Consider the following 24,742-nt stretch of genomic DNA (forward strand, 5'->3'; position numbering starts at 1 on the left):
AGTAAAATTTGAGAGTTGTTTTGATTTGTATTTCTCTTATTATTAATGATTTGGAACCTTCTTTCTCATAATGTCAACAAATATTTACCAAGCACTTACTATGTGCCAGGCATTGCAAACTAGGAATACAAATACAAACAAAAATTAAGACAGTATATCCCCATCAAGGAGTTCACATTCTAATGGGGAATTACAGTATATAAAAGGGAGTTGAAACAAAGGGAAGAAAAGGAGAAGTACCTGCATAGGGGTTGGAGTAAGGCTGGAAGTGTAGAAAGTCAGAAGCAGACTGGGAAAGGAATGAAAGATGGCTAGCTTGGGTCTCTCCCCAAAATGTAGACCTCAGAAGATATCCAGGGTGAGAAGGCAGCTGAGGAATGGTGGTGAAGCCTGGAGAGTCTATAGTAGAGCTGAGAAAGAAATGGTTGTTAATAGTCTGTAATTCTTATTTTGAGAACAATTTCTTCATCAGCCTTTGACCACTTAAATATTGGAGAATGGCTTTTGGTCTTATATATTCCTGTTAGTTGTCTATATATTTTTATCTTATTTGTTAATTGTAATTTATTTTGTGTTAACATCTGAGGCAAGTCATTATTAATGCCTGCTTTCTTGGGTTTTAGTTTTGTTCATTTCTTGGCATTTCTATACTTTTCTCCCTACATTGTAGGCCCCAGTGTCATTTGGTAGGGGGGTGTGTGTGTGTGTGTGTGTGTGTGTGTGTGTGTAGGTATGTATAGCTAGATGTAAATATAGTTTTCTCTCCCTTTTTCATTTACAGTCAGTTTATAGTCATTAAACATTAAGTGCCCACTATATGGCAGGCTCTGTGCTAAGCACTGGGGATTCAAATAAGAAAGACAGTCCCTGCCCTCAAGGAGTTTATAATCTAATGAGGGAAGACTATACATAAAAGAAAGCTGAAAAGGGGATGGGGCAGAGAAATGAGGAAGTACCCAGAAGATGGCTTGGTAGAGGAGTCAAAGCATTCCAAAATAAGTGCAGCCGGGTGGGAAATTAAGACATCTTTAAGATGTCTGTCCTGTGCCCTCTCCATAAATGGAGGATTTTGTAGTTCCACCTTCAAATCTGAGGGGCAGCCTTTGATTAGGTATAAGTAACAAGGTTAATTAATTAGTTCTTAGTGAGAGATGAGATTTTCCAATGATGAATTTTCTTGGGGCATGATGGAAAAGTCAAAACATTCCAAAATGAATGAAGCCCAGTGGGAAAAGCCCATTTGATTAGATTTATAGGTTTACTGGCAAGTACATTTTTAGCAGTTCTTTCTCTAAGTGCAGTCTATTATGAGTCAAGATCCCATCCCTACATTTTAAGCCGTGTTCCAGAAATCCAAACTCATTTAAGTTACAATCTTCTTAACCAGTTATTCACTTCCCAGATCTACCCTTCCTCTATGAAGCATTTGACTTCTATTGGGCACAGTAATGAAAACATTATTAGTGATACTCAGGTCTTCAGTTTCCTACCCAAAAGTTCCACTGGGATTCCCAGGAGTCAGTCAGAACTCCTGGAATCATTAATCAGTCATCCGTACTCCTGGATTTCTAGGACTGAGTTAATCTCCTAGAGGACTTCCCTTCATGTACTTTGCAGTTAAGCCAAAATATACTTGTTTCTATTTCTCACATGCCACACTTCATCTCCTGTCTCTGTGCCTCTTCAAGGTTGTCTCCCATACCAAGAATGCACCCCCTCCTAGAACCCCTTGTTTCCATCAGAGCTTAGCTTAAGCACCACACCACGCCTTTCCTGATCCTCTCAACTTCTCTTACTCCCTCCCCACCCAAAAAAAGTTCTTTTTATATCTTTATTTTATATTATACTTAGACATGTACATGTTATTTCCTCTAATAAAATGTAAGCTCTACAAAGTCAGGAGCTGTTTCTTTTTTGTTTTTGTTTCTCCAGTACCTAGTACATAGTAGGTATATACTTGTTATACAGGCAAATACTTGTTGATTAATTGGTGTTAATTGTGGGTTTGAGGCAGTTTTGAAGTCGGCCCTCACATTTGGGGATTTCACTGACACCATAACTAAGCTAAGACATGATCCTTAAGACAGGAAAATATATGCTTTCTACAGGGGCACACATTAAATATATTTATAGATCATTTTAGATTAGTGGTGTGGTCTGTCTAGAAGGCAGCTAGGTGGCTCAGTGGATAGAGCACTGGACCTGGAGTCAGGAAGATCTGAGTTCAAATTTGGCTTAGGCACTTACTACTTAGGTGACCCTGGGCAAATCACTTAACCTCTGTTGCCTTACTCCTCTGGAGAAGGAAATGGCAAACTAGTCCAGTATCTTTACCAAGAAAACTCCATAGACAGATGGTCCACAGGGTCAATGAAGAGTAGAACTGGCTGAACGGCACAAAAACAACAGCAACCTGGTCTGTCATGATATTTCCTTTGCAGATAATAATCCCTATGTGGCTTTTGAGTTTAATATAACAAGTGTCAGTGACTTATATATCTTCAGGAATAGCATTTTGAGTCATTTATTCAGATACTTTCTTAGCCATGTGACCCTGAGCAAGTCACTTAACCTCTGCCATACTTTCCTCATCTGACAAATGAGGGTAATAATAACAGCTACCTCTCGTGGTTGTTGTGAGGATCAGCTGATTTATTTTATAAAGTGCTTTGCAAAACTTACCACGTAATAATTCTAGCTATTGTTCTTAATACATAGTGAATACATAACGAAAAGTTTAGCATTTAACTAACTAACCATAGAAAATTAATATGCATTGTTTTTTATTCATATTAAGAATGTAGTCAGTTGCTTGAAAACTATTAAAATGTCACCTTTGTTTTAATAGACCACTGTTTGAAGGAGATAATGACTTTTGTGTCTGTCTGAAAGAGTCTTTTCCTAATCTGAAGACCCGAAAGTTAACAAGAGTGGAATGGGGAAAAATTAGACGGCTGATGGGAAAACCACGGAGGTAAAAATATAGTTGTGATTTTTTGTTTAGTTTTTAAATGTTTAGTTATTATAATTGTATTGTAATAATCCATACCACACCATTATATGCTAAATATAGTTTATTAACTTTAGTTTAAAATGTTACAAGTAACATGAGATCACCCTGATAAAAGGTTACATTGATATGTTGCTGACTATTACTGTCTTCCCTGAAGTACTTTATCTTCTGAAGAACTTTACCACAAATGCCTTTTTTTGTTTTACTATAATAAATAACTGAAACTAACCTGAGTGATACTTGAGAATTGTTCATTTATATAAAATGACTGAATTCTTTTATAGTATAATTTTTTTTAAGTAGAGATGTTTTATGCTAATTTTGTTGAGAAATTCTTGTGGTTGTGGTTTGTCTTTCGTTCTCGAAGAGGACCATGACATCGGGGAGATGATGACATGACTTGAAATTGAATTTGATTTGAGTGAGGGAGAGCTGTGCAAAGTCACCAGCCTCACTTTCTCTTCCTGAGCCATCTGGGTGTAGTGGCCAGAAATGGATCAGATCAACTGGAGATGGCCCAGGATGCAGTGGGACACCTGGGCCTTTTTAAGCTAAGTTCTGTTCAAGTTCTCACTTTGAGTGAGCCAATACCCTTACACTGAATAGGCTTCTAAGAAATGAGTCAAGGCATGGCTCCTTTAATTAAAAAAAAAAAATCAACTAGGAGGGAAAGACCCTTAGGGTTGCTGGCCAAAAGAGAAACAGATACTATTTACATTCACTCTGAGCCAGGGGTGCCCCCAAAATGACCATTAAGTGGTGCTCGGGCAGAGATCCAGAGTGAATTGGCTTTACGCCTTGGTCTGTGAGAATGGAATCTAGCCAGTAAACACCAAGTTAACTAGGTAGGTTTCAGCCATCAAAATTTAACTTCCTTTGGGCAGAGCACCTTCAGGTAAGGGCCTGATACCAGAAGAGGAAAGGAGGACAAGCTGAGTTGCCCAACTGGAACTGGCCTGCTGGGTCCCCAATAGGGCAGCTCCGACTACTTGCAGGCTGTAGTTTGTCCTTCATTCTCAAAGAGGACCATGACATCAGGGAGTTGATGACATGACATGCAATTGAATTTTATTTGAGGGAGGGAAGGCTGTGCAAAGTCACCAGCCTCACTTTCTTCTCCTGAGCCATTAGAAGCATTAATCCTTATTGTTTCATTGTACTATCCATAATATAGCTATTCTACATAGAAATTTCTCCCATTTTACTAGTGGGAAAACTTGAAGCCTATTAAGTCTATTTGATTTGGCTAATTAAGGTACGGTTTGGTTTTCCTGATTTACATATCGGAAGTACAGACATAAATTTTATAACATTTTCTATCAGGTTGTTAATGTTTTATTATTGTTCTTTGTCTTTAAAAATATTTATTGTATAAACTTAGCACTTTTGACACAGGGCTGATTTTTGTTTGTTTTGTAGCGTCATTTTGTCACCTATCTAATCTAATGTCAAATGTTCAGCCAGTATTAGAATATGAAATAAAATCAGGGTAAGATTAGGTAGGACAAATGACCAATGAACGTGGAATTTCAAAGATTTATTAATCATAAAGTTTCACTTACCCTGACACTTTCTTTATACTCTTTACACTCACACAGATAATAATCACTAGTCATTTGAGGTGGCCAGAGGAAACAGATGTCATCAATCAACACCAGAAATTTCCTGCCATAGTTTCAATAGATTTTCTCCTTTTTGTGTTGTCTCCCCTCTAAGAGACCCTTGTTCTTATCTTATGTGATAATCCCAACTCTTAAATCTTTCCTCTAAATTACTTATTTGCTCAGTTTTTGTAATTCTTCCCAATTTCCTGTAATTCTTCCTGTGTTTCATTTTGGAGGTAGGAGAAGACAAGGGCTTCTTCTTAAGGCCCAACCCTATCCTTTTTTTTCCCTCCCTCTTTCTTTCCTGTCCCCAGCTCTCTGGTACAGAAAAGACTGACCTCATAAGACTGTATTCAGATAATTCCACCTATCTTTGTAGTAGTATCTGCAGATTTTAGGGAACTGTTCTACCCCGTTTAATGGCTCTAGGAATAATATTCAAAATTCTTTATCAAAAACTCTATCTAATTCTACCCATTTGGGATAATTATTTTGGGGTACTCTCTTATAGCACTTTTGCTTTAACTTTGTATGTTTGGTCATATTTAGTCACACCTTTTCTAATTCTTGCCCATTGGGATGACCTTAGTTTCTACTCATCATTTTACCACTTTATTACACTGCTTTATTTAATTTTTTAAAATGTCTACCTTTTCATTTGTCCTCTATTCACTTCTATATAACAGTTTCTTTTTCTTTTTATCCTTCACTCTACTTGTCTAGGCCAAAATGACATAGCATTATTTATTAATACTTGTGATTTTATTATTCCTTTTCTCTGACATATTCAAAGTACAGAACAAATTACTGTCACAATCAATATTTCAGATATTCAGATGGAAATTAAGAATGAAAATCAGAGGAAGAAAAAAAATAAAAAGGAAAGCTACATAAAAAGAGAAAATAAGCAATTATAGTTGTAAACCATTAAAGACCAGTTACTTCAGTCTTGATGTCAAAGAAGCTGTTTCATAGAGCCCATATCCCCTCATCTTCCTTCTCTCATTTTCCCTCGGACACACTTCTCTCCCCCCCTCCCCCCTTTCTGTCGCTGTCTCTCTTAAAATACTTTGAAGTAATAGTGTTATAGAATTAATTAGGTGGCTCAGTGGATAGGTTACTGGACTTGGAATCAGGAAGACCCGAGGTCAGATCCGGCCTTGGATATTTATTAGCAGTAAGCCCAGGGCAAGTCACTTAACCTCTGTTTGCTTCAGTTTTCTCATCTGTAAAATGGAGATAGAAATATCACTGATCTCCCAGAATTGTTGTGAGGATCAAATGAAATCATGTCTAAAGTGCTTTGCAAATTTTAAATTTCCATATAAATATAAGATATTAATATAAAGTCAGTACCACAGTATGCTATACTACTTCCATATTAAGAACATGATCAGCCCCCCCCTCTTTCTTCATTGTCCACTGTCATCTTTGTTATCAGTTTTGCTAATACCACTTTGTAATATCATTAGGGCACCACATCACCTCTCTATATTAGGTATATTCTTATGAGTATGAAGTTGAGTCATTTGTCTGCCCACTACTAATAGTAAGACTCATTGTTCTGTGTGTTCACTCAAGTATTTGAACATAGGAGGCAGCCAGACTTTAGAAATAGAGTTAGTTACTTAAATGTTTTGACTTTTATTTCAGGTAAAACATTTCAAATTTTTAAATGTGATGAATCCTTCTTTTAATTCTAGCATTTTAGACTGAACCTAAGTTCTAGAGACAGCTTAATCAAATGATCTTGGACAAATCACTTTTCTGTTTCAGATTATCTTAAAAAATAGGTAATCCCCATGCCTACTTATTGTTGAACATAGTGAGATATTGTTTTTAAAGACATTAAAAGTGCCTTTCAAGAATAAAAGATTGTTCTTCTTGAGAATGAGGTTGGATAAGGGGCCTAATAAGAGCTCGATGTATCCTAGGTGTTCTTCTGCCTTTTTTGAGGAGGAACGAGCAGCATTAAAACAGAAACGGCAAAAAATTCGGCTCCTACAACAAAGGAAGGTCGCAGATGTTTCCCAATTCAAAGATCTTCCAGATGAGATTCCTCTCCCTTTGGTCATTGGGACAAAGGTCACAGGTAAAGAGAAGGGAGACACACTATACTCCAATAAAGAGGTTATTGAAAATGTGTCAGGAAGAGCATGAGCTGAGCAACTAATTACAAATTAGAAGCTAAAGCTCACAAACTTGGCAGTTATTTATTGAAGACAGACTGCTTCTTCATGTTTGACATACATGATTTTTAGTTATCAAGAAAAAGATTATATTCAGTCAGTCCTCAATTTTCGTGGAGGTAATGTTCCTGGAAGGTAAAAAATGTAAATGTTGATACGTTGAACCTGTGGGAAATAGATTAGATTCCCACAACCACCAAATAATTAATCTTTCACCCTTTTCTGTGTATAGCTCTTTGTAATAAAACATTAATTCTGATAATAAACACTTTTCCTGACACAGTAACCATGAAATAACCCATAAAATGCAGTACACAAAATAAAATTGGTAACATGCAAAATTTTCTTACTAGTTGTGCTAACGTCTTAATTTTTAAAAAACCCCAAAATTTCAGACAACATTCACTTTTCATAACACATGAAGTCTACAGTATAATAAATAGTATACGGTAAATAAAATTCTTTTTTTTAAACTATAAAAAACTTTTATTGTTAAAAAAAACTAGCTAATGGCCCCAGAATTGTTAGCCTGATTTTGTTATCATGCAACCATAATAACAAAGCATACAGTACACAGTGGTTTTAAGGAGCCCTAGGTTTACAGAATTATGAAAAATACAAAGCAGGCTGTGATAAAAGCTTAGGAAAAGCTCAAAGTAAACCTGGGGAGCATGTAATATTTCTTAATACTGGTATAATGGTAGTAGCAGCTAACAAATAAAATTCTTAAAACAAAAACATTTTTTTAACTTAAATCTTGCCTTCCATCGTGTCGAATGGCATTGTGAGCATGTTGTACTCTATTCTGTAATGCTGTAAACCTCTCTACTGTGGCTGCTCCCTAAAAACCTAGGGAGAGGTTCCTGGGACTTTAGTCATTGCTGTTAGAAGATGCCAAGATTGATGAGGTTTTATCGTTAGCTCTGACACTGTCTTTCACGGCTGGTGGAAGGCATTGGACATCATAAAGGACAGACCTGCTTGACATAATCTGTTGGTGACGTCTGCTTCATGTGCTGTTTGAGGTCCTTAAGGGTCTCCAGGCTGACAGCAGCTGCAAACATTCTGTCATGAAGTTTATCTCACACCTTTATTTTCTCACTAAGCCACATCACTAACTCTACATCATTGGGCTTAGAGGCCAGAGGACTTGCACTACATTTTGCAACACAAAACTTTAAAGTTTTAAAGGCAAACAATGAAAATATGCTTCAAATGCACAGGGAGCTCTTTACAATGGTAGGGTGAACAAGACTAGTGAAGTGCCTGGTAGGATACCAGGCACTCCACTAACTTGTGAGTATTGTGCTTGTCGTTTTTTGGGGTGTTTTTTTTTCCTCTACTTTGCATAGCTGCCAGTGTGCACAGTTGCTATGTGAAAGTGAAAATAAGGTTACTAATAAAATCGTGCAAATACTTATGTCATGGAAGTTAATGCTTAAATGTTGAGGATTTAACTATATATCCATATTTGTCTCAAAATAGAATTCAGCAGACTGATAAATATTAACACTAAGATGAAATTTAGAATTCTGAACACTTGCCAAATAACTCAAGATGAAGACTCAAGACTTTTTAAATTGTCCATAAAAATTTTTAGATATTTTCTAATCCTAATAAATTTAACCTATTTTCTACTTAACATATCATTTTGTTCACAAGTACTGCTTTCTCTAGTCCTTGAAATTAGAAACAGCTACTTCTTAGTAGTTGAATAATAAATATTAAATTATTCAAATTATTCCATTAATTTAATATAGCTTTCTGCATATTCCTCTGTTTTGCACCAGTGACTTCACAGAAGTGCAGTGACTTATGTAATATGATAAAAAAAAGAAAGTGTTATTGTAGAAGTGCTACGAAACACCCAAGTTGAGCTAGACTTAACAGCTTATATTATCCAGTAGAGAATAGAAAACAAATAGTTGACCTAAGTATATATGAATAAAAATTTAGGAAATAACAAATGTGTTTTTGAGAAGGAAAGGTAGGTTAATGATTGTATTGTGATTAGAGAATAGATAGTATTAATTAGAGAGCATTTCCTGAAGGAGGTAGACCTATTGTGTTTCATACAGAGGTAAGGAAGTATCAAGGTAGATATTAGAGGAAGGGATATTCTAGAGGAAAGCTGTTTTAGGACATATTGAACAGAGATTCAGGTGGGCAAAGAATGATGATTAGTTATTAGTGTATTATAATGGATAGAGAACTGTCCAGGGAGTCAGGAAGACCTGTATTCAAGACCCTCCTCTGCCTCATGGACTGTACAACCGTGGACAATCCACCTAATTTCTCAGTGCTCTGGAATGCCTATATTGAAAAGACAAGAGGACAAGGAGAAGCGAGAGAAGACACAGAAATGTCAATAAGTAAACGTACACTTAAGATTGAGATAGGTGTTTGAAGGAACTGTCAGTCCTAAAACTCAGGATATAATTGATGCTGATTGATGCACTCAGTGCAACATAATATTCTATATAGAAAAAGCTTCTTTTACTAATAGAATCTTATAATTTTTGCACCCTGTCATTTCATATTTAAAATGAAGATCGAATTTACATTTGGTTTTGTTTGATGCACTTGGTGCATTTGAATTCATGGCAAGTTATCAGTGGAACCCTTAGTTTTACTGTGAAAAATGAGAAATAATTTTCACATAAGTAGCCCATCCTTTCACACATTTACAAAACATTTGTATTTTTTCTGTACATGTCACATGTCCTTACTAAATTGTAAATTACATAAAGATAGATAGATAGGTAAGTACTTTAGCTTATGTATGTGTTTATCTCCCCCTCCCCCCCACCCCCCACCTAGCATAGCGCTCTGTGTGTACATTTAATAAACTTTTGAATTCAACTACAGTGAAAGTACATGTATTTAACAGAAGTCATAGGATCATAGATTTAGAGCTCAAAAACTCTTAGAAATCATTTAGATGAATCCCCAGTTTGTCCTTTCTTGACTATTTTATAGTTTGCCACAAGGCAAACTATATCATTGAGATATACCCATGTGATAAAGTATTATCAAGGCAACTGATCATTGACTTCCCTTCTTAAAACTAATTTCCATGAATTTCATTCCTACTACCATCTTTGAAGTGGTATTAAGTAGTATAAATCATAGTGTTTACATTTATATATTTATTAAGTATCTAAAATACACATGCAGTAAAGTTTTATGTTTAAAGGTTCTCTGTATCCTCTGACCATTATTATATCTTTATTTCTTTTCTCAGCACGATTACGTGGTGTTCATGATGGCCTCTTTACTGGACAAATAGATGCTGTAGACACACTTAATGCTACTTATAGAGTTACGTTTGATAGAGCAGGACTTGGAACCCATACTGTTCCTGATTATGAAGTTTTGGTGAGTAGTATTTCTAGTATAATTTTGGATGTGATTTTATATTAAATATAGGGTATAAAATACCCTAAATTATATTACATTAAATTACATAAATATTACATATTATAAATATATATTAAATCACATAAATTATATTTTATGATATATCTAAAACTTGAGAATGTATGGGAAGAGTGACTAGTAAATTCATAGTCCTGTTCTTTGGAACTGTGTAGAACTTCAGAGGTGAGGGATAGGAATCTACAGAGAAATCCCACAGTCCCAAACTGTGCTTGAACTTTTTGTAGCTCCCACGTTCCTTTGTGTGGATAGGTTCCAGCTGTGTTCCATTACCCAAAGTAGGGTTTAAATGTGTAATGACTGCAATGACTTCAGGATTATTAGTTAGTCTAAGTCCTGTGCAACTCTCGAGCATAAAAGTGTCTTGTATTTGTGTAGAACTCTCTATTTTATTTTATTTTTTTTAAATTTTATTAATTTATTTTGATTTATCAACAGTCATTTCCATATGCTTTTGAGTTTAAAATTTTTCTCCCCCTTCCTGCCCCCCACCCTCCCCAAGACGGCACACAATCTGATATAGGCTTTACATTCACGTTTCTATTAAACATATTTTCACATTAGTGAAGTTGCAAGTAAAAATTAAAACCAATAGGAGGAACCATCAGAAAGATGAAACAAAACTCAACAGAAGGTAAAAATAAGTGATAGCAATTCGACTTCCATAGTTCTTTCTCTGGATGTGGACAGCATTTTTTCCATCCCGAGGCCTCTGGAAGATGTCTTAGATCCTTGTAATGCTGAGAACGGTACAGTTTAACAATGTTAGTCATCGCATAACGTGGCTGTTATTATGTACAAAGTCCTCTTGGTTCTGCTCACTTCTCTCAGCATTAGACCATACAAGTCTTTCCAGGTTTTTCTGAAGTCAGCCTGTTCATCATTTCTTATAGCACAATAGTATTCCATTACATTCATATACCACAACTTGCTCAGCCCTTCTCCAATTGATGGGCATCCTCTCGATTTCCAATTCTTTGCCACCACAAAAAGAGCTGCTATGAATATTTTTGTACATGTGGGTCCTTTTCCCATCTGTTTGATCTCTTTGGTATATAGGCCTAGAAATGCTATTGCTGGATCAAAGGGTATGCACATTTTTGTAGCCCTTTGGGCATAAGAACTCTCTATTTTAGAAAGTGCTTTCCTATATCTTGTTTCCTGTTCTCATAGGAATGAGGAACAATATGGGTTGGGTTTTTTTTTCATATTTTGCATATGAGGAAAGTGAGGCCTAAAGACAAGTTATACATCCAGAGAAAAGCAGTGTGGCTTAGGGAATAGGGAGCTAGGAAGGCCTGGGTTCAAGTTCTGCCTCAGATGCATCCTAGCTGTGCGGCCTGTCATTCAACCTCTCATTGCTCTGGGCAGCTCTCTGAGATAGAAAGGCCTGATTTGCGTTGGGTGGGGGGGAGGGAGAGTTTCCTTACCAAGGAGTTACCAATTCCAGTGAAATCACAAGTTTATTCCTGTCTATATTCCTAAGATATGCAAGATCATAATGCTAATTAATGGACAAGCTGGGCCCAACTACAAATATTTTGACTTAATGGTCAAGTACTCCTTCTCCTAAGTTGCTAGATCATTGTTTCATTATCATGATGATCAGGGTTAATTCAGCAACTTTGTATTGATTGAGTGTATTATGAACTAATATGATCATTACTTATATTACTTATTCCTAAAAAATCTCCAAGTTAATGGGCCTTAAAATTAATTTGGAATGAATTGATTTCAAATAACTAAAATAATTATAGTTTGACATTCTTAGGAATGATCTTTCAACAAATATTTATTAAGTACCTACTGTCTTTCAGGCATTGTGCTAAACTCTGAGATTACAAAGAAAGGCAAAATGAAACAAAACCCAGTCCCTCCTCTCAAGAAGTTCATATTATAATAAGGGAGATAACATGTAAACAAAATTGGAGAAAATCTCAGGGAGAAGGCACTAAGATTAAGGAGAACTGGGAAAGGCTTCTTGCAGAAGAGGGGGTATTAGCTGAGACTTAAAGAAAAAGCAACTCTCTAACTACAAGTTAAAAATAAATTGCCAGTCTGCATTGGCAAAGTCTCATATTATTGTAATCGCATGTGCCCTTCCTCCCCAAAAAAGATAATGTAGCTGTAGCTTTTTTTATGCTGCTAAGCGTTATGCTGCAAGTTGAAAGATCAATTTTCAGCCTGGTGCTGTATTTAGTTCTTGATTACAACATTGATAAAAGTCAAGGACATGAATTTGTCATTTATGAAATAAATTATTTAACCTTTGAAACAGAGAAGAAAGTAATTGTATTTTCAAAAGTAAATCATGATATTTATCTACTTTGAAGTCTTCACCCATCTACTTTTACAGGGGGAAGAGGCTTTGATGATTGTATTTTTAATAAGTCACTATTTATTATAATAACTTATAATAGGCATTGATTATAACATTATAAATAATTATATTTAATACTTAGCGATCTAAGTTTGCTTCCCTACAAAATTAATAACTCATTTCTAAGCCCTCTCTGATTATAGGTCAGTGTGTACTAACCTTAGGGTTATTATATCTCATAGATAAAGTCTTTAAATTTGCCTTTCAGGAAAGGATTTCTTTTATCCATATAATTTCTTCATAGAACTAACAAATATTCTTCCCTAGACAGAAAACCTTTTACTTTGGTTTTCATTAGAAAAAAATCTACATCTGGACTGACCTAGAAACCCCTAAAGGACCTGTATCAGTCTTAAATTTTCTAATGATTTGTTCAGCTGCCCTGATCCCTCCCTTTTTAGTTGATGCAACTTCTCATCCCCAAAAAAGCATGGTATTCAAACTCTTGAGAAAAGTTAAACTTTTCATCTTTGACATCTAACTTATTGAACATAGTTAGCAGATAGGCTATGACCTAATTAGTGTACTGATTATATAATAATATAAATTCTATGAAGCTTAAGTTACTGATAGAATGTCTTGAACTTTAATAAAAATTAACGTGAAACATTTTCTGTCTCCCAAAAGAGCAATGAGCCTCACGAAACAATGCCAATTGCGGCCTTTGGACAAAAACAACGGCCCTCTCGATTTTTCATGACTCCGCCTCGGTTACATTACACTCCTCCTCTCCAGTCTCCAATTACAGTAAGTGATGTTTTGAAAATTCTGCCAGTGTTTTGTGTTCATGTTGTTGAATTTCAGTAATTCAGTATACATTATTAATATGGAATATAGGTGATATGTCATAGCAAGTTAACCAAATTATTTTATTCCATAGAACAATAATTGAAATATGAACAGTTAGAAAGCACTTAGAAATATATTTCATTGTATTAGGGTTTCAATGATTTGTTATAATGAAATACTAAATATCTGTATCTGAAATACTAAAAATTAAAATATATTCTTTAGAGCAGCACGTTGTTAAATTATCCAAACTCCTCCCACCACCTTTTTTTTTGTAGGATAACGATCCTTTATTAGGACAGTCACCATGGAGAAGCAAACTTCCAGGTTCAGATACTGAAACATTAGGTGGTTTTCCAGTGGAATTCCTTATCCAAGTAGTAAGTATTTCTTTAAGTAAAGTGAATAACAAATTTTTTTTATTGTCAGAGGTTTTATTTTATCACTATTACAGTTGAATTTTTTTTAATGTCATTTCGTGCTCAAAGTAGTATCAAAATAAATTTATTATATGTGGGGTTGTTTTGTGTTTTTTTTTTTTGTCAACACGTACTGGTCTTAAGAACTCTGATTTTAGGGGGGGCACCTAGGTGGTGCAGTGGATAGAGCACTGGGCCTGAAGTCAGGAGGACCTGAGTTCAAATCCAGCCTCAGACCAAGCACTTGACCCTTACTAGCTGTGTGACCCTGGGCAAGTCACTTAACCCCAACTGCCTAAAAATAAAAAAACCAAAAAAAAAAAATTAAAATTAAAGAACTCTGATTTTAACTTCCAATAAAGAGTAAATTTAAAACTTTTATAGTGACTTTGATATTTGAAAATCTTTCATCTTTTGTGTTGAACTTATTCATATTTTTTCTAGTTCTTATTATTTTGCCATTTTATTATTAAAACCTTTATTATTAAAAATATTATTAAAATTATAAAAATATTATTTAAAATACTAATAAATTATGTTTTTATGAATGTATTGTGGCCTGAAATCATTTCAAAATCACCAATCAACTTATTAATTTTCATGATGCTTTTATTACCGATATTGGCAGAAAGAATCGAGCTCTTTTTTCTGGGCATGAGCAGTTGCTTTTTAAACAGTTAGTCTAACATAACCTGTTAACTGGATGTTAAAGTATCTGGAACTGTAATGTATTATTCTTATTTTATCCCTGAATTACCTGCAGTAAGAATTCAGTATTGGCTCTTAAAATAGTAGCGTGAGTCTGAGCGATCAAAGAGGTTATGTATGTCTTCTGATCCTTATTCATTTGAAGTTTTTGAGAACAGCACTTTAATTTTGAGTTAGAGTTAGATTGGGTACCATTATAGTGGTATATAACTGTCATGTTATATACTGTCATGTTCATGTCAAAGCAACAGCTGTGACATTAAAACTTAGAATCATGTGTGAAAATAACATATTTCCGATCTAAGACAATCCCAAAAGACGCATGATAGACAAAACTGTCCTCACCCAGAGAAAGAACTGTGGAGTCTGAATGCATTGAAAGCATACTATATTCTCTTTTTTTGTTTTTTCTTTTTCATGGTTTTTCTCTTTTGTTCTGATTCTTCTTTCACAACATGACTAATATGGAAATATGTTTAATATGATCATACATGTATAGACTATATCAGATTGCATGCTGTCTTGAGGAGGGGGGAATTTAGAACTCAAAATACCTTATGAAAGTGAATGTTGAAAACTAAAAATTAATTTTTAAAAATAACATGTTTCTTTGATAGGAGACTCTAAATTAGGAAGCCCCATGAGAGAAAGGCTTGTATTTTGTGTATGTTTCAAACTCTATCTCCTTCAAGTTTTCAAAGAAGTATAACCTATTACAAGCAAGTTGGATTCTCATGGAAAGAATACAGTCCACATTTGTAGCTGAAATATTCTATAAGTAAAACACAAGTGATGTAGCATAAAAATCAGTGGTTAATTACCTGTCTTTACAAGAGTCACTAGTCATTTAAAAGTTCATGCAATTTGTAATATTAGATAGCCTGTTTTTAAAAGAGGGTCTATTCTAATTTTAAACAGGTATATGGGATGACTTAAAATGAAAGATGCCTGTGTAAAAAGAACTAAAGTTTTTGGTATATCCATTTGAATGTTGAAGATCAAAATATCACTATTATATTCTTGTGTGATACTTAGGCTCACGATCTTTAACATATTCTGACATCAGCCAATAGTAAGATACTAGCCATTTAGCTAGTATTAGCTTAATTTTCTAAATATAATTTCATCTCAGTGTGAAAAAAAACCTGTAGAAAAAAATCAGATGACTTCTGTCTTTGTGTCTTTTGTTGAAAACTACCAAAATCCACTGTTTAAAATTACTGAGTGAAAAGTTGGAAATCTGATGCCTTTTCAAATTTATGTCTGATTGGGCCTTTTGTAAAACAAACAAAAGACATTTTATTTTAGTATTACTTTCAATATATATTTTATTTCCAAAACATTTCTTCTTTTTTTGTCCATAGACTAGATTATCAAAAATTCTTATGATTAAGAAGGAGCACATCAAGAAATTAAGGGAAATGAACACAGAAGCAGAAAAACTGGTAAGGACATTTCAATTTTTTTCCTTGTTTGAATTTTAAATATTGAACTTTGCTAATTACAAGAATTTTTTTAAGCTTTATTTAAGAAAATGTTGAAATGAATATATTTTATGAGTCCTTCTTTTAACATAAATATCTTACAAAATGCAGCAGGTATGTTTTGGACAGATTTACCGTAAGATGAAATTCTAGAAGTTAAACCCCATTTCCTTACTGATTTCATGTTTAAATGGAAATTATTGGAAAATGAAGTAATATTGGTACCTGGAGATTTGTTTCCATGTCATTGAGAGCTCTAAGTCTGGCTCACTTCAGTCACAGTGTCAAGAACCAGGTCACACATTTACTTTAGTTGATGCTGCTTCATCTGCATAGAACAACAGCAAAAAGGGAAGTGAGCTTCCCATTTTGAAAATGATTGGCTACAGAGGTTTAAACAAAACAAAACACAAAAAATAACTTTTTCCTTTAGAATTGATAAGACAGGGAAATAGCTGTTTTAGAATCTTCAAGTAATATAAACTTTATTCCCTATTTTATTGATTTTATAAATTCAAATTTTTTATCCAAATTTTTATATAATGAGAGATAACTGATACTCTAAATTTTTTTACATAAAGAAAAGGATAGGGAAACTACAACAACATTTTAACTGTTTGCGTGTATGTATATAATGCAGTGGGGATCATGAGGAGGCAGATGGTGGAACAGTGGGTCATATCAAGGGGGAGGCAGTATGGTACAGTGGAAAGAACCTCAGCTCTGAAACCAGAGGGCCTGGGTTCACATCTCTGATGCTATCTGTATGACCTTGGGCAAATCACTTTCCCTCCCTGGGCTTCAGTTTCCTCATCTATAAGATGAGGGGGTTAGACCTTATGATGTCTAAGAGTCCTTCCAGCTCTAAATTTGATCCTTTGAAAAAGAATGCTGGAACTCTTATTCATATATTCATGTAATTTTAGAGCTGAAAGGGGTGCTAAAGATCACCTAGCCTAGGATTTCTTAACCTGGGGTCTGGTAATTTTTTTCCCATGATATCTTGGTAACTATTTCAGTGTGATTTGTTTCTTTTGTAATTCTATGTATTTTATTGTATGTATTTACAAACATTATTCTGAGAAGGAGCCCAGGGACTTCACCAGATGGCCGGGGGTGCTGGGGACTGGGGGAGGGGGGTATCAGTGACAAAAGAAAATTATTAAGAACCCCTGATGTAGTCCAACACTTTCATTTCATGGATTAAAAATAGTTCAAGAAAGATAAGCCAACTTGCCCACAATTACACAGCTAGTTAGTATCAAAGCAGAATCTAGAACTTGGGTCTCCTGACTTCTAGTCTAGCACTGTTCACACTACATTGCCTCCACCTACTGTATAGGTCAAAGTATATTGTGAACTGAAAAAGGTTGGCATACCTATTATACAGGCCTGAATATAAGGTGACTTTCCATTTCATAGCCTTTTTATCAAAATCTATAGATATTTAAGTATCCCTCATCTTAAAATAAACATTTACTTCTCTCCTATGTTTTCTCCCAGTACTCTTTTAAATGTATCTAATAATCCCTATCAGAATCAAATTTCTTCCCAACTGTTCTTCATCTATTCATCTTTATAATACAGCTTTAAATTTGCTGGCAGAACTCTCTGACTTCTTTCCCAGGCTCCTCAGTCCTAATGGTGCTAAGTCCATGTTTCATCTGTCAGTTTTACCCAGGTAGACCTCTTTGGTGGCAGTGTGCCTTGGCTGTGAGGTCTCCGGAGAGGACATTAAGCTGGGTTGTTGGAGCTCTCAGCTGGTCTTTTCCTTTGAGTGGAAGCTCTATCTATTCTGGAGGCAGTCTAAGTGATGTCATGACCACTGTGTACTTAGAAGGGATACAGGTATCACTCCTTCTGCCCTGAAAGGGAAATTAGAAGGCACAAGTTCAGACTTCTTTGTCTGACTGCTCTGCTCCCAGAATAAATGTAGTCTCCATTAGAAGGCAAGTAGATTGGCAGGACAGAGGTCAGAATCCTAGGCTCAGAAGGGACGTTTGAGATCATTTGCTCTTCCTCTTATCTATGGAGAAATCTTTCTGCAGTATTCATGACAGATCCAGCCTCTATAATATGTTTCCAATGATGAATAACTCACTATTTAACAATGCAATTATTACCCTTATTCTTTTGTTTGATAGCTCTAGTTATTAGAAAGTTCTTTCTTAAGGTTGAACCAAAATCTGCCTCCTTAAAACTTCCTTTTCCCCCAGCATCCCCACTGGTCCTAGTTCTGCTTTCTGGAGGGAGCAATACAGAACAAATCTACTCCCTCCTCTATGTGACAGTCCTTTAATATTTAAAAACAGCTATTCTGTCTCCCCTTAGTCTTTTCTTCAAACCAAATTTCCCTACTTCTTTGAACTGTTGCTTATATATAGCATGGTTTCTAGGCCCTCTCTCATTGTACTTATTAGGCTGTAGTTGTTGATGTCTTTCTTAAAGTGTGAAATCCAGAATTGAGGATAGTATTCCAGGTATAATCTGCTCAACAGAAAGTACAGTGGGACTATTACTTCCCTTGATCTGGATACTTCATTCATGCAACCTAAGATTGCACTAGCTTTCTTAACAGCCTTATCACACCTTTGGCTCATTTTAAGCTTATGGTCAATTTAAAACCTCAGATCTTTTTCACGTGAACTGCTGCCGAGCCAGGTCTTTCCCATCCTGTATTTGTATAGTTTATTGGTTGAACCTAAAATGCAGGACTTGGAGATGTTTGCCTTCAGAGCCAGTTTATTAAGAGCCACACAAGAAAATCAGTCTCATTACTTTATAGTAACACCTCGTTTGCGAACAAAAATGGTATTACCCACCTTATTCATCAGACTTGACTCCGAATGATTTTTCCCAAAACTCAAATCCACCCTCAAAGGACAAAGATTTGCCATCATTGAAGATTTTCAAAAGAACGTGCTGCAAACTCTGAAGGCAATTTCAAAAGAGGAATTCCAAAAGTGTTTTGAACAAGGCAGCATCGTTGGAAAAAGTATAAAGCCTCCCAAGGTAACTACTTTGAAGGGGACAGCACTCATTTGAATATATAAGTTCTGGTATGTTTGTTTAAAAATGAGTCTCATTACTTAATGGTCACCTGTCCTATTATTTACCCCTGTTTAATTTCATCATGTTGGTTTGTTCCAGACTGTGAACCATTCTGAATCTTGATTCTGTCATCTGTCATATTAACTCTCTCCCCACTTTGAAGATTTGATGAATATCCCTTCTGTGTCTTCATCCAAATCATTGATAGAATTTTTGAACAGGAAAGGACAGTCCTATGACATTCCACTACAGACCTCCCTACAAAGCCATTAATCTGTTATCAGCCCTCTTTGGGGCTAGAGTTAACTCAATTCTGAATCCACATAACCATCCTGTCATCCAGCCCACATTTCATCATGTTATCCACAAAGATATTATAAGAAATAAGGAGTTTGCTGATGTCAAGATAAAAAATTCACTTGCTCTACCAATGAAAAAAGGAAATTGGGTTATTTTGCAAAAATAAGATTCATTCTTAGTGAAGCCATGTTTGCCTTCTCCCAATCACCACATTCTTTCTAATGTCCATGAACCATCTGTTTGATAATCTGGTAGCTTAACAACACAATTATTAGGATTTAGGAGCTGGTAAAATAACACAGAAAGCACTGCTAGTGGACCAAAAATGGCATTATGAGTAAAGATGGGAACAGTAAACATAAACAGATGCAGACTGATGGAAGAAAATATAGTTGTGATGGGGATTATTGAAGAAGCATCTAAAGAGATAGAAGCAATATTGGGGAAAACAAAGGAGAGCATGAAGGATTTAAATGAAGGGAAGTAAAGGCTCAGGGGTAACTGCACGTATGGGAAATCACCTTATTTAAGCCAGTATGATGCCTACTCCTTTTTTCTCCCCTGACTTCCCTTCCTTCCCCCTTTCAATGTAATAACAATGGCAGGGGTAGCTTGGGCATATAAATAAACAGTTCATCCCAGTGCTATTGGAAATTTCTTCTAGCCGTGCTTTTAAATGGAAACCTAGCAAAGGGGGAATACAGGTGCTTCGGAAGATGTGTGTGAGAGGGGTGGGCAGGGGCCTGAAAGTCAGACGGGGGTGTACATAATAAGAAACTGAAAGTACGGGGAAAAGAATGTTAGTCAGCAAATATGGTTTTTAATTTTTTTTTTTCAGGTTTTAAATCCAAGGGAGAAAACTTGAGTTCTTTATTAGGTTTGTTTTACTTCAAGCTTTATGTAAACCTGCGACTGAATACATACAAATGTGATATCCTTCATAGTTAATATTTGAAAATGCTTTTTTAGTCACCTCGGTTTTGTTAGGAAATCTTAGTAGCAAGATACAAGCTGAATCTTTCTCTCCTTTTATATAAGATTGCATTATTCCTTTAGTAGGGAGCTTTCTAAAAATAAAACTTTTTTTCTTCACAGAAATCCTATTCTATGCCCATCAGCATTGAATTTCAGAGGAGATATGCAACTATTGTTCTAGATCTTGAACAGCTGAACAAGGACCTAAACAAAGTTTTACATAAAGTTCAGCAGTACTGTTATGAGGTACTTTCCTCCTGTATTTACCTGGGTGAGGGAAGGGAGGAGGAATATGACCTCAAGTTTCTTTCTTTTTTTTTTTTCCTCCATCACTCACGTTATCTCTGTATTTTGAAATAATGCTAGTTTATAAGTTTTTTTAAGGGCAAGGACATGATTTAGATTTTCTGTGTAATTCCCTAGTGTCTTTTCAAAATCAATATGTACACAAGTGGCACTTACTTTACATTTAGTACAGGGTTACTCCGAAAATTGTTCTCTGTGTGTGTGTATGTGTTTGGTTGCCTTTGTCACTTTATGCTACTCAGTAATTAAGGTCAGTTTAGGATGCTCTTACCTTTGAACTTTTGGAAACTAGGTGTTTTAGCTTTTGAAAGAAATTAACTTCTATTAAGCTGATTGATTTCTTAAATGAGCATTTTTGCAGACACATCACAACTTTAGATAGTCTTACCAGGTCACTCAAACTGTATGAAGGGAAAGAATTATAGTTCCCCAGATCCTGTAGTAGGTATATTAAAGGCTCATTCCATTAGACATCATTAGCCTTCATTTTTTTCCCATGTGCAGACTTAATCTCAGTACCAAAGAATCCTTCCTATCCTGGCAAATAATTATTTCTCCTAGAAATTCTAGAATGGTTCTCTAGAACTGAAATGTCAGACATGCTGCCTGCCTACATGTGGCCAGTAACATGTGACCTGAACCAATTTAAAATGTAATTGGGAACTATTTAACAAAATAAATAAAAAATACAATAAAACATAAATAACTTTACATTTTAAAACTGAGTCAATATGGGCCCAAAGGGATTCTTAAGTATGGATTAGTGGCCCCATTTCTATTTGAGTTTGATATCATTACTCTAGAATATAGACAAAATGACATTATAATAGAACTTATATGTATTTGGAAGTTTTTACTCATGGATATGTAATTTTGTGTTGAATTTTTGAATGGCCCAAAGACAGTTTACGAAGAATGTATTTTTAAAGCATTTCTTAGAGAGCTATTGTGATCATAGTTGAAGATAACATGGTCTCTAGATATTTTTCCTCTTCCATATCTGTCCATCAACTTAAAAAAAATGTAACTATAATTGAAGAAGAAAAAAAGAAATGTAGAAAATATTAAGGACTTGTAAATGAACAGTTTTTTTTTTCCTTCAGCTTGCTCCAGACCAAGGACTCCAACCTGCAGATCAGCCAACAGATATGAGACGCAGGTGTGAAGAAGAAGCACAGGAAATTGTTAGGCATGCAAATGCATCCACAGGACAACCCTGTGTTGAAAATGAAAACCTTACTGAATTGATTTCTAGACTTACAGCGATATTATTACAGATCAAGGTAAATCACTGGGAAATTTTTCGTTTCATGCTAAGAATAATTTTAATTTTTGTTGCTAAATTATTAGTTGATTATATTTTTAATAAGTTTTATATTTTAGCAAATAAGCTATAGTTAAGTTTGAAATTTTCATTTCTTTTAGTGTCTAGCAGAAGGAGGTGACCTGAATTCCTTTGAATTCAAATCACTTACTGATTCACTAAATGACATTAAGAGTTCAATAGATGCTTCCAATATCAGGTAATTAATTTTTACTTCAATCTTATTTTGGATTTACTCTGATATTAAGCTGTCATGACATTTCTTTATACTTATTTATTGAAAATAATATGCATGCCTGGATCTAAATTTTTTTCTACTGTTAACATCCTTTAAATAAATTTAAAATAGTTTTTCATTGACAGAATCTGCTGACAGAATAGGAACTTAATGCTGTTTTCTTTTACACAAAGTTTTCACTGAGTTACAGGTAACAAGTATACCATCCTACTTGATCTGTTTTTAAAAAATATATATTGAAGTATTGCTTCATAAAGTTGATTAGCTTATAAAGTATACACAGTAGTAGTATCCTTATTTAAGTATTGCTTCAGTGTAATTGTAGCTAATGTGTTAATGGGAGGGAATTTAGTTTTCCCTCATGTCAACTCATTCTCTTGGCCAACTCCTAAGTAACTTTTCTGACTTTTTACTTTTTTTTTTCCAACATATTCCTTTGAATTCTGAAATATGGTTAGTTAACTGTGTTTTTTTTTTCTTTCATTAGTTGTTTTCAGAATAATGTTGAGATCCATGTTGCACATATTCAGAGTGGCCTGAGTCAGATGGGAAACTTACATGCCTTTGCAGCTAATAACACCAACAGAGACTGAAAAGAAGGTTTAATTATTCCAAATGTACCAGACATAGTTTTGGAAAATCTTGCTCCATTATACAGGCTTTCAACACCAAATAACCTATCTATCTGCTGGTAAACGAGAAGAAAGACTCTCCCAAAAAAGGCATTTTAAAAATACTGTGCTGCTTCATAAACCAGCATTAATGACCAGCATTATATTTATTTTATTGTTTATTTTACAAGTACAAGAGCTTTGCTTAAGTTACGTATGTTTATTAGCAAGTATTGTTTTAAACTGAAAATGTCTGAATATATTTTAATATAACTTCAACAAAGACTATATAAACCATTTTTAAAATATGAACGAATGTAATACAACTCATGCAGACAGGTCACAGTGGAAAAATGAGAAGAGAAAGGGTCTTGGTGCAAATCAGTGGCTAAATGGATGGAAGTTGCTTCATCTAGAAAACTACAACTTTATTTGTTCTAATTGGTTGCCATATCTCGGATCTTCAAAAGATGATCAAATGAGGTGTGTGAATTCCTAGTTTTAAGGATGCCACTGGAATATGGATAGAAAAGATGGACTATAAAAGTGGACGTGATGTATGTTTGAGAGTGTGGTATAGTTCTATAGATCAGTTAATAACTTTTGAAATGTGTTAATTTATCATAATTTATGAAAGAAGCCTTTGTCTTTTGTCTGTTGAAGGAAAATGAAGGAGCAGAAAAAGCGTGCTGCAGAATGCCAAGTCCCAATGAGAGGATTTGGCATGTCTTTTCCTCTCAGTTCAGGGCAAAAGGTGCTTTTGTTTTGGAATTTATAAGAATGACTGGTAACACACTATTTTCATATTTTTGTTTGTTTGCACAACTTTTAAATTTAGATAACTGGTTATAATCTAATAGTATACAACTTATATAAAGACTTTTATAAAGAAAACAAAAATAACCAGTGCTATGAAACATAGAGGAAAAAAAGTTTTAAGAAAGGAAAAACTTGCCTAGGCTATCCTGGAATGTTAATCTTGTAAAAAGTATGTATTTGGATTTTCTTTTTGTTTAATATAGAGTATTATAAAGTTTCAGTGTAATAATTTTTTTCTAGATTTGGAATTTAGGAAATAGTTGTAGAAGTGGTTTTGATTCTTTTAGATGTCTCATAAAATGAGACTTTTTGTATGTTAATGTATAAAGAAAATTTAAACAAGGTTATTTTCAATTTGAAAATTTTGTATAGTTAAAAAAAATGCTTCTGTATTCCTTGTTGGTATGGTGCCACTGCAGAACTTTAGGGCAGAGTATATATTTAGCTAAACTATTCAGTTAATTAAGAAATCCATAAATCTTTTATTCTCAATGACATTTGTAATTATAAATAAATTGACCTATGAAAGTTGGTATTTTTCTAAAAATCTTATTTAATAAACAGAACTATTCCCTGACATAGAAAAGTTTTGCAATTGTGCATTAACGGTAAATCAGTATTTTGGGGGGAAACCATAAAATTAATCCAAGTCATTTGGAAGTAAGAAGTTAATGCCCTTTAATAGTGTTGGTTGTGGCTAGTTATTTTTCACATATTGGTGAATAAGATTCTGTTTGTTATATTTTACAGTGGAAACAAGTGAGTTATTCCCTGGTACATAGCCACAGATTGGCCATGTACTTTTTGAAGTCTTCCTAGAACTCTCTAAGCACAATTGAATATGTGGTTGAACTAGAAGAGGGCAGTTCTTCCTTGTCTTCAAAATAGTGAAGCTGTTTTTAACAAGCATATCAAAACATATCTATCCAAGAGTGTTGTCCCCTTCAGCATAGTTACATCGAGAAGCTATTTGTTGGATTCCAGTAATGCTGTCATTGTTCAACGTGTTTTTAGAATTGTCTTTAAAGTCAGTTAGCCACACAGAGGAAATAAAAACATACGTTATTTGAGGGTCACATTTTAGTTTAACTCAA

At 34.6% G+C, this 24,742-nt stretch overlaps 1 protein-coding gene across 3 annotated transcripts in view; it reads left to right on the forward strand.

The window, feature by feature from the left end:
• The window catches only part of LIN9 (lin-9 DREAM MuvB core complex component), an 84,757-nt gene extending 60,578 nt beyond the window's left edge, over nt 1–24,179 (forward strand). For all 3 annotated transcript variants that reach the window (XM_020982142.2, XM_020982141.2, XM_078156283.1), the window contains 10 exons: nt 2,849–2,974; nt 6,552–6,709; nt 10,051–10,184; nt 13,252–13,371; nt 13,692–13,793; nt 15,905–15,985; nt 20,471–20,596; nt 21,760–21,939; nt 22,082–22,179; nt 22,706–24,179. In XM_020982142.2, the coding sequence (XP_020837801.1) occupies nt 2,849–2,974; nt 6,552–6,709; nt 10,051–10,184; nt 13,252–13,371; nt 13,692–13,793; nt 15,905–15,985; nt 20,471–20,596; nt 21,760–21,939; nt 22,082–22,179; nt 22,706–22,811 (1,231 nt within the window). In that variant the 3' untranslated portion in view covers nt 22,812–24,179. The remainder of the gene's footprint in view (nt 1–2,848; nt 2,975–6,551; nt 6,710–10,050; nt 10,185–13,251; nt 13,372–13,691; nt 13,794–15,904; nt 15,986–20,470; nt 20,597–21,759; nt 21,940–22,081; nt 22,180–22,705) is intronic.
• Nucleotides 24,180–24,742: the final 563 nt, after the last annotated feature.

Source organism: Phascolarctos cinereus, unplaced genomic scaffold, assembly GCF_003287225.1.
Source record: "Phascolarctos cinereus isolate Bilbo 61053 unplaced genomic scaffold, phaCin_HiC Scaffold_5;HRSCAF=322, whole genome shotgun sequence".
In the NCBI taxonomy this organism is placed as follows: domain Eukaryota; kingdom Metazoa; phylum Chordata; class Mammalia; order Diprotodontia; family Phascolarctidae; genus Phascolarctos; species Phascolarctos cinereus.